General features: G+C 41.8%; 1 protein-coding gene across 1 annotated transcript; it reads left to right on the forward strand.

Annotated features, from left to right (window-relative positions):
- Window positions 1-6,999: 6,999 nt before the first annotated feature.
- On the forward strand, window positions 7,000-9,869 carry LOC149848492 (fructose-bisphosphate aldolase 1, cytoplasmic-like). The gene is made up of 2 exons (XM_089995747.1): window positions 7,000-7,105; window positions 8,586-9,869. Exons 1-2 carry the CDS (start codon window positions 7,078-7,080, stop codon window positions 9,632-9,634), a joined length of 1,077 nt encoding a protein of 358 aa, XP_089851873.1. The 5' UTR covers window positions 7,000-7,077; the 3' UTR covers window positions 9,635-9,869.
- Window positions 9,870-10,112: the final 243 nt, after the last annotated feature.

Genomic DNA, 10,112 nt, shown 5'->3' on the forward strand with positions numbered 1-10,112 from the left:
GGGGTTTTGAATTGAAGTTGCAACTCTACAACCCTATGTGTCCTACCATAACTTTACTTCACCACTTGTTGTTTACTTTTGCGAAAATATTCCTTTTATGTCATATTGGGACGTTTTTCCTTGTTGATGGTTTTCTTCCATTTCCAAGTAGATTTTTCACCCGTTGGTTTTAAACTTGCACTCGCTTACTTTAAATGTGCTTCGGATCTCACGCTATCATCCCGAAACCATCGGGTTTCCTTACTTGGACTCATGAACCGGGTCGGATCATCGGATCTCGCCAAGATCAATCTGAGCCTTCGCAATATCATCCTGAGGACAGTCCTTTAAGCTCAATTTATCATCTTTCACTATAGGTGCCGAACAAGGAAAACAATTATCCATCCCATATCTTTTAAGAACCTTAAGGATATAAGATTTCTGAGAGAGACCAAGGTCACCCTTAGTTCTATTACGATGGATCTCGATTCCAAGGACATAAGTGGTCTCACCCATGTCTTTCATATCGAAATAAGAGGAAAGAAAACCTTTTGTTTCATGTAATAGACTCAAATCATTAGTTGCAAGAAGAATATCGTCAACATATAAAACCAAAATTATGAACTTACTCTCACTAGTCTTAATGTAAATACACTGATCAACAATGTTTTCAGTGAATCCAAAGTTCATTATTACCTGATTGAACTTCTTATACCACTGGCGAGAGGCCTGTTTAAGTTCATAAATTGACTTATTCAATTTGCAAACTAAGTTATTCGAGTCATCTATACTGAAACCAGAAGGTTGTTGCATGTATACTTCCTCATCCAGATCTCCATTCAGGAAGGCAGTTTTCACATCCATCTGATGCAGCTCTAAATCAAAATGAGCTACGAGGGCCATGATTATCCTCAATGATTCCTTAGTTGAGACAGGAGAAAAAGTATCATTATAATCAATGCCCTCTATCTGTGTGAAATCTTTTGCAACAAGCCTAGCCTTATACCTTTCCACATGATCTTTAGAGTCTTTAGATTTTATAAACTCATTTACAACCAACAGGTTTAACTCCATTAAGTCGAGGTACAAGATCCCACACTTGGTTCTTTGCCATAGAGTCAAGCTCTTCTTTTATGGCATTAATCCAATGTGTTGATCTTTTACTTTCAATGGCTTCTGCAAATGTGAAAGGATCTTCATCAATGTCTATAAAATCATTTGACTTTTATAAATACACCACATAGTTCAGATGGATAGTAGATTTCCTAATTCTGGTGGACCTCCATACAGGTGCTACAGGTGGTTCAAAATGAGCCTTTGTATCATATTGTTGTTGTATATCTTCATCAACAACCGGATCTAGTTGGGATTGATATTTATTGACTGGACTTTCTCTTACATTACTCGAAGGAACAATGATAGAGAAAATCGGGTATTTATCCTTAGCAGGTGTGAAACCTGATCCTCTATTTCCTCAAAATTAATATTTTGAGACACATTTATCCCAACAGAACCATTTTCAAGAAATCTTGCTTTATCTGTTTCCACTATCTATGGTGTATGAGATGGACAATAAAACCTAAAGCCTTTCGATATTTCTGGTTAACTAATGAAGAAACCACTAGTTATCTTAGGATCAAAAGCTTTTATATGTGGGTTATACAATTTAACTTCTGCTGGATATCCCCATATGCGCATATATGACAAAGAAGGTTTTCTACCTGTCCATAACTCATAAGGAGTATTTTGAATAGCCTTCGTAGGAAGCTTATTCAAAATATGTGTTGTTGTCCTAAGTGCTTCACCCTACAAGGTCAAAGGGAGGTTTGAGTGATTCAACATCGCTCGAACCATTTTTTTAAGCGTACGGTTTCTCCTTTCAGTTACACTATTCTGGTAAGCACTACCAGCCGTGGTATACTGAGGTACAATGTCTTCCTCTTTTAGAAATTGACCTTCCTTGTGTCCCATCTCAGTGAAACGACCATAATATTTGTCACCTTTATCAGACCTGACAACCTTAATAACTTCACCGGTTTGTTTCTCTACATCTTTCTTGAAGTCCTTAAAAACCTGAAAGACTTCTGATTTTTTAGAGAATAAGTAGAGATTCATATACCGTGAGTAATCGTCTATAAAGGTGACAAAATATTTTTCACCCGTATAATACGGTAAAAAAGGGTCGCACACATCCGTATGCATTATTTCTAACTTTTCATTATTGCGTTTGACATCTTTCTTTTACGTGTTAGACTGCTTAACATTTATGCAGTCAACACATGACTCTATATTCATAAAATTAAGGGATCCAAGGATTCCCTCTTTCACGAGTCTTTAGACTCTCTCTTTCGAGATATGTCCTAACCTCCGATGCCAAAGCAAATAAGATTGATCATCCTTTAAGCCACATTTATTGCCAATTATTGTGTTCTCAATGAAGTGAGATTCTCGAATTTGGAATTTGGTTCTTAATCGATACAAACCATCACACATATATGCAAAACCTATATTCATTAAATTTTTCATAATAATAAGTTCAGATTTTTCAAATTTAAAAGCAAAACTAAACTTATCAAGTTTTGAAATTGAAATTAGGTTTCGACTATAAGATAGAACATAAAATGTATCGACCAAATCCAATATAAATCCCGACTACAACACAATTTTGCAGGTCCCAACGCTCTTGGCATGCGTACGCATCTTATTTTCTGAGAAGATGCTTCTTTCATGCTCTGTAGGTTCCCTTTTGTTTAGAAATGCCTGCAAAGAGTTGGTAATGTGCACCGTGGCACCAGAATCAATCCAACTATACAATGGAACATGAATTAGATTGCACTCATGAGAAACGAATGACTTATTACCTTTATTTTCGAGCCACTTCTTGTACTTCAAACAATCCACATTCTTATGCCCCTTCTTTTTGCAGAAGAAACACTTTATAGAATGGCCTCCCAACTGGGATTTAGCTTTCGCCTGAGAGTTTGAACTCTCCCCAGTGGTTCTCTTCTTATTCTTCCTTTTGAATGAGTTTTTCTTTGACCTCGACCTCTGTTTATCCTTATGAGAGGCCATATGTGCACTTGGCACCCTCTCACCCTTCAATCTCTCATCTCCTCAACACACTTGGCCAATAGGTCATTAAAAGACCACTCATCATTATGTGTGTTACAGGAGATTTTAAAGGGTCCATACTCAGTAGGTAACGAGGTTAAGATCAGATGGACTAAGAAGGAGTCAGAGATGGTGAACTTCATGTCATTCAATTGAGTCGCAATATTCTTCATTTCAAAAATGTATTGTCGGATGTGACTGTCACCAACATATTTCATAGACACTAATTTGGACATGAGCGTACTGGCCCTTGCTTTATTAGAAGTGACGAACTGAGCCTTAATGGCTCCCAGAAATTCCTTCACTGTCCCACAGTGAGGAATGACACTTCGAATATTCTTAGCCACCCGAGATTGCAAAAGCAACAGGCTAAATCTGTTCGAGCTCTCCCACTTCTCAGAGGCAGCCTTCTGATCGGCTGTACTCTACTCTTTAAGAGCGGGAGGTTCATCAATTCTAAGGGCAAAATCTAAATTCATATAGCCCAAAGTGAATAATATGATTTCTTTCCAACCAAAAAAATTTGATCCGTCTAAAATGAGGATATTACTAGAACCGTCGATAAGGAAAGAACCTGATAAAACAAAGAACAAAAATGAAAAGACATTACTATTATTGCTCAGACGAGACTCATGATGAAAAGGTAAAATTGAGACCATTTATTTTCACCTTTTCTGAGACAAGCTTAGTTGAGCCATTATCATTCCACTTTGGTGAAAATGATAATACTCATAGTTGCTATGTCTTTTAAATTCTCAAGGAATTGACTTCAGTTGATGAAACTAGCAGATCATGTAACCAGAGGCAATTTAGCATTGTACCTTTAGGTACGAACATGCTTCATGGGCTGAAATACACATCTACTATCACACCCTGTGTAAATTTGGAACACAACGACCTACCTTTGGGTAGAATCGATGTTTCACAAATTCACACACAATCATAATAACGAATCTTAATACGGTCCAAAGAATCCTTAATTAACATGACTCAGATCACTTTGGTGATTACATGAATCGGTCAATCAAGATCTTTTACCGAAAATTCTATTCATATTATAGAGCACACCCATGCATATATTTTAATGCATGTATATTCATGACATAATATAAGTTCATGCTTCAACTAATATACATAAACTAATTGTCATGAATTTAGTTACAATTCATGCTTAAAACCATCGTGCACAACTTAACTAGCATAAAATACATGAATTAACATGCATAAGTCATCCATTATACACATTATAAAGCATGAAAAATAACAAAAGCATGCTCATATGGGTAAAACCCAGGGTCCTTAAGTAGAAACCGGTCTGAAAACACCATAAACCGGTCTGATCTTGAAAGATTCGGGTCCCTCTCGGATCGGGTTGGACCCAGGTCCATTTAGGATCGGGTCTGACTTGGGTCCATTATGAGTCGGGTCTGATCCGGGACCGTTTCAGGTCGAGTCTAACCCAGGTCCGGTTTGGACCGGGTCTAACCCGAGTCCTGTTCAGGTCGGGTCCGACCCGTATCAAGTATGGGTCGGGTCAGACCCATATCATATTTGAACTGGGTCGGATCCATGTTAAGCAGGATCCGGACACTATTTGGACTGAACCGGATCAGGAACCTGATCCGACCCTTTTTGGGACCGGTTCAGAGTCATTTTTAACCAGTTCTTTTCAGTTTTTCACCGGTTCCGAGATGCTAAGACCCTGTTCTCATGGATCTATGAAGGTATAAGAATTTTGACTTTCGATCATAGAGTTTTTATGAACTTTTGTTCATATTTAGTTTCGGTTCATAAGGTTTAGAACTGGTTCAGACCCTTTGATGACCGGCTCAGAGCGGTTTCAAACCGACTGATGGTGTTTTCAGATCGGTTCCTACGTGAGGACCCTGGGTTTTACCCATATGAGCATGCTTTTGTTATTTTTCATGCTTTATAATGTGTATAATGAATGACTTATGCACGTTAATTCATGTATTTTGTGTTGGTTAGGTTGTGCATGATGATTTTAAGCATGAATTGTAATTAAATTCATGACAATTAGTTTATGTATATTAGTTGAAGCATGAACTTATATTATGTCATGAATATACATGCATTAAAATATGTGCATGGGCGTGCTCCATAATACGAGACTATATTCACGTAATTGCCTTATTAATGTTGGCAAATCCTGTGAAACAAAACGCATGAAGCGTACCTGAATTCGTCATGGATCACAATTGCGTGTAGGAAATTCGGTATTCTCCTCAGGCGATCGATGCCCACAATGAGCACAGGGCTTAGGTCGACGGTGAGCAGACCCTTCCACTATATCAGATTGTGGAATTGTTTTGGTAGGATAATTGTTATGAATAACTCATTATCTTCATAGCTAACCCCTTTATATGATGGAAGAATAAGGCAATTACGTGAATCCCACTAACCCCATTATGTGGCCACTAATGTGACTCACTAATGACTGTCAAACCGGGTCACACATGTGGGTTTAACCCTTAACCCATAATGTCCAGCAACCTTAACAAGCCAAATTAAGTAAACAGTCAAGGAACTGCTGCTGCAATGATGTTGATGACATACATTTCACTGCAGCTTACGGAGATTACAATATTGTCTAGTTTAAAACCTTTAGCAACCATGACAAGCAGCTATGCATTTTGTCAAAAAAGTACTGAGTGTTTACGATTTCGCCACATTTCACATTCATGCCGATGAGGGCATTGACATTGACAAGAAACTGATCGGCACTGTAACTCCACCTGATAATATGCCAATGGACATCCTCGCCCCTATGTAATGACCAGATCCTGGTGCACGCCTTGAGGATGTGAAAGAATGTGAGATTATCAGCCTCAATACCCATCTCATCCATTTGGGGTAGAGAACCATTGCATCCTCATACTAGCCTTGCTCAACGTACCCAGATATAAGAGAATCCCACACAAATGCTGCAGTTAGTTGTGCTATTTTGTCGAAGAGTTTGTAGCCATCCTCAAGATAATCAACTACATATGGCAAGTGGTTAAAACTTAAAGAGTGAGACATCATGATGAGCTTAATGGATTTGCATGTCTTGTTGGAAGGCACCCATCTAAAATCCGGTCCAGAGAGAGAGAGAGAGAGAGAAAGATGGCTTGCTTCTGCCCCGCCGAATGCCATCGAAGCACTGTAAGATTTGCAGAGAAATGGGATTGAGAGAGAGAGAGAGAGAGAGAGAGAGAGAGAGAGAGAGAGAGAGAGAGAGAGAGATGGCCTGCTTCTGCCCCGCCGAATGCCATCGAACCACCGTAAGATTTGCAAAGAAATGGGGTTAAGAGAGGAAAGTTTCGATTTCCTTTTTTTTTAAAATTTTTTCAGTTTTTTTATGCTTCAAAATGTAACGGCGTAATGCCGTTACTCTGTCTGAGTTATGCTTTGGGCGGGAGAGTGGCTGCCATGCGTCATCATCATAAAGGTAGTATGGATGGTCAGGATTGTCAGATGAGGGTAACCCTCATTTGACAAATGAATTGATCCTAACCCAGAAAAAACAAAGAGAGCGTGAAAATGGTCGCCTAACTTTCCTTCAAACCAAGGCGTGCGATTTCACCTACTCCTTCGCCCCCGGGTTCGGACGCTCGATGCCCTTTCCCAATCCCACCTTCCAAAACCGTTTGGTGGGTGGTTTTCTGTCTCGGTTTTAGGCCGCTGGGTTTTGACGAGACTTCTTCTCCACGAAACCGCGATTCGGTCATCCTGGGTTTCCCCTTTCACTTGCTGGTCCACACACACGCACATTGCCCTTATAGGACGACGTGTACGCCCGCGTCAGCCTCCCAGTTGGGTCAGACGATCTCAAAGAGGCTCCTACCCCTTCCCCACCCACACCTCCTCCTTATATATATACCCTACTCTTCCCCTCTCTCTCCATCTCCTCGTTACAAAGTTTGGACGCCTCTTCCTTTCCTCTCTGCTTCATCCCTTTCTGTTGTCTCACAACGCTTGCGCAAAATGTCTGCATACCGCGGGAAGTACGCCGGTAATCTCTCTCTCTCTCTCTCTCTCTGATGTGTTTCCGTTTGGATCTCGTTTTGGCCGGTTTCGTTTTGGTGTTTGTAACTGTTTGACTTAGTGATTCTGATGCTGATCTTGTTTTCTTATCCCCCTTTTTCACTTGTCCGTTGCTTTTCGGAGTTTTTGGGAGCGTTTTAGACGTAGATCAGTTCAGAGGTGGATCTGTTGTTGAGTTTTGTGGGTTTCGCTTTTATCGGGGCAGATCTAGGGCAATTCGGGGATGGTTTTGGTGTTTTTAGGTTTATGCGGAGTCTGGATTTGTCTATGATCTGGAATCGAGTCTTATTATTACTATTATTATTGTTGTTGTTCTTTTCCAGATGTTTTTTTGTGATCTACCGAGATTTATCGAGTTAGATCTGGTCCGTATTCGTTACACTTCTTGTGCATTTCTGGATTTGGACCTGTGATTTGGATCCTATAGAGCTTCCGATCCTTGATATTTTGCCTTGAGAACTGATGATTTTCACGGATCTGGTGCTGTTAAAGATAGATCTGAGATCACATCCTTCTTTGGCAAGTTTTTCTTTTTCTTTGGGTGCTATTTTTAGATCGGGGCCGTGGATCTTAACGGATGCAATTATTTTTTCTGCGGATTGAAATATTTGAAGAAATTTGCATTTTGCTCGTAGATCAAAGAGTGAAACAAAAAAAGGACCAAATTTTAACATCTTTTTACTTGCAGAAATGGGGAAAACTAGGATTTCTAGTGTTCTTGTTCCCTGGTGTTTTGTCCCGCCTTTGTTATGAAAATTTCTTCAATGGTATACCAAAATTGAAGTAAAAAGGAATGAGGTTCCTTTTCCTGTCTCAAAATAGGAGAAGATGAATCGGAGATTAGAAAAGTGGTGATAGCTCTTTTTCTTCCCCTTTTCCCTTACTCTTCACGAGCTAACGATGGATCGGATCTACATCTGTCTGATCCTTAACTGTGTTTTTCTGATTGTTTTGGCGAATTAATTTTTTTTCTTATTTTCGTTTTGATCTACCGATCAAGGATTCATTTTACTTATCTCCCCAGATTGTTCTGATAGGCCTCTCATTTTATTGATCTTTTCTCTTAGTCATCGCCCTCTTTTCTTTTTCAATATAACCAGCGTGTGGCCTGATCTGCTTATTATTTGTCGATTTTCTCTTTTGTTATTTGTGTTTGTTTTTTATCCATCTTGTAATCGATCAAATTATCTCTGCGCTCTGATAGATCTGAATTTTTCCATTAGATGATAGCCAAACCGAGGACTACAAGCCGGTATATTGGCACTGTGATTCGATCCATCGTGCGCTAGCGATCCTAATGATCGATTGTGCTCATTCGTTGTTATTTCCACTTCGATGACGATTTGGATGTGCTTAGTTTTATATCTTTTTCCGGTTTGATTCTTCCACGGATGTTGTTGTTTAACTGATCCATCGGGTTTTCTTCTTCCTCTTGTTCTTCCCTTCAGATGAGCTCATCGCCAACGCGACCTACATCGGGACCCCAGGCAAGGGTATCCTTGCGGCCGACGAGAGTACGGGCACAATCGGGAAGCGTTTCGCCAGCATCAAGGTCGAGAACGTGGAGTCGAACCGCCGCGCCCTCCGCGAGCTCCTCTTCTGCACCCCTGGCGCCCTCCAGTACCTGAGCGGAGTCATCCTCTTCGAGGAGACCCTCTACCAGAAGACCGCCTCCGGGAAGCCCTTCGTCGAGGTGCTTAAGGAGGGCGGAGTCCTCCCGGGTATCAAGGTCGACAAGGGCACCGTCGAGCTCGCCGGCACCAACGGCGAGACCACCACCCAAGGGCTCGATGGCCTTGGCAAGCGGTGCGCAGAATATTACAACGCCGGCGCTCGCTTTGCCAAGTGGAGGGCTGTCCTGAAGATCGGACCCAACGAGCCCTCTGAGCTCTCCATCCACGAGAATGCCAACGGGCTCGCCCGCTACGCCATCATCTGCCAGGAGAACGGGCTCGTGCCTATCGTCGAGCCGGAGATCCTTGTCGACGGCCCTCATGACATCGACCGGTGCGCCTATGTGACCGAGCGCGTCCTCGCCGCCTGCTACAAGGCACTCAACGACCACCATGTCCTCCTCGAGGGCACCCTCCTCAAGCCCAACATGGTCACCCCTGGCTCGGATGCCGCCAAGATTCGGCCAGAGGTGATTGCTGAGTACACCGTCCGGACCCTCCAAAGGACTGTCCCTGCAGCCGTCCCGGCCATAGTCTTCCTCTCTGGTGGGCAGAGCGAGGAGGAGGCCACCCTCAACCTGAACGCCATGAACCAGCTCAAGGCCAAGAAGCCATGGAGCTTGTCCTTCTCCTTCGGGCGAGCCCTGCAGCAGAGCACGCTCAAGAAGTGGCAGGGAAAAGAGGAGAACGTCAAGGCTGCGCAGGCTGTCTTCCTTGCCAGGTGCAAGGCCAACTCGGAGGCGACGTTGGGTGCATACAAGGGTGATGCTGCTCTGGGCGCCGCCGCCTCTGAGAGCCTGCACGTCAAGAACTACACATATTAGATAAGGTGGGTTCTCGTCTTCCCTGCATCTTTCTTTGGGTGAAGTGGTAATTGATCATAAGAGAGCGAAGAGGTTTGCTGCAGGAGGCATTTTGTTTTCCCTTTTGGTTTTTGTTTTGAGGATTTTTGTACCCTTTTTTTGTTGGCTTCTTGTTTAGGGTAAATTAGAGACAGGAGTGAAGCATGTATGGATGATGAATAAATGCGTGGAGGTTGACCCCCCTTTTTTGCAGAAATGAGTTGGTTTCTTCCATTTAGAACAAATGCAGTTATGCAGGCAGTGGTTACCTTATTTCCTAGTCTATTCCTGCTTCCATCAGTCAGCTACTTCCACCGTTCCACATATGATTCAAGGGGTTCAATGTAGTCTGGTCGACTGGACGTCTGGGTTAGGACAAACCGCCATATTTTACATGTTTTAGAAGTTTTTACTTCTCATATTAATCCCGAATTTATTTAGTAGAAAACATGTTCTGGGT

The sequence above is a fragment of the Nuphar pumila genome, chromosome 1 (genome assembly GCF_984573655.1).
Source record: "Nuphar pumila chromosome 1, dmNupPumi1.hap1.1, whole genome shotgun sequence".
In the NCBI taxonomy this organism is placed as follows: domain Eukaryota; kingdom Viridiplantae; phylum Streptophyta; class Magnoliopsida; order Nymphaeales; family Nymphaeaceae; genus Nuphar; species Nuphar pumila.

What these genes read in the sequence shown, in the direction of transcription:
- LOC149848492 (XM_089995747.1), top strand. Translation starts at nt 7,078, where the DNA reads ATGTCTGCATACCGCGGGAAGTACGCCG. An exon ending in ATACCGCGGGAAGTACGCCG is followed by an intron (nt 7,106 to 8,585) that starts GTAATCTCTCTC and finishes TCTTCCCTTCAG; the next exon opens with ATGAGCTCATCGCCAACGCG.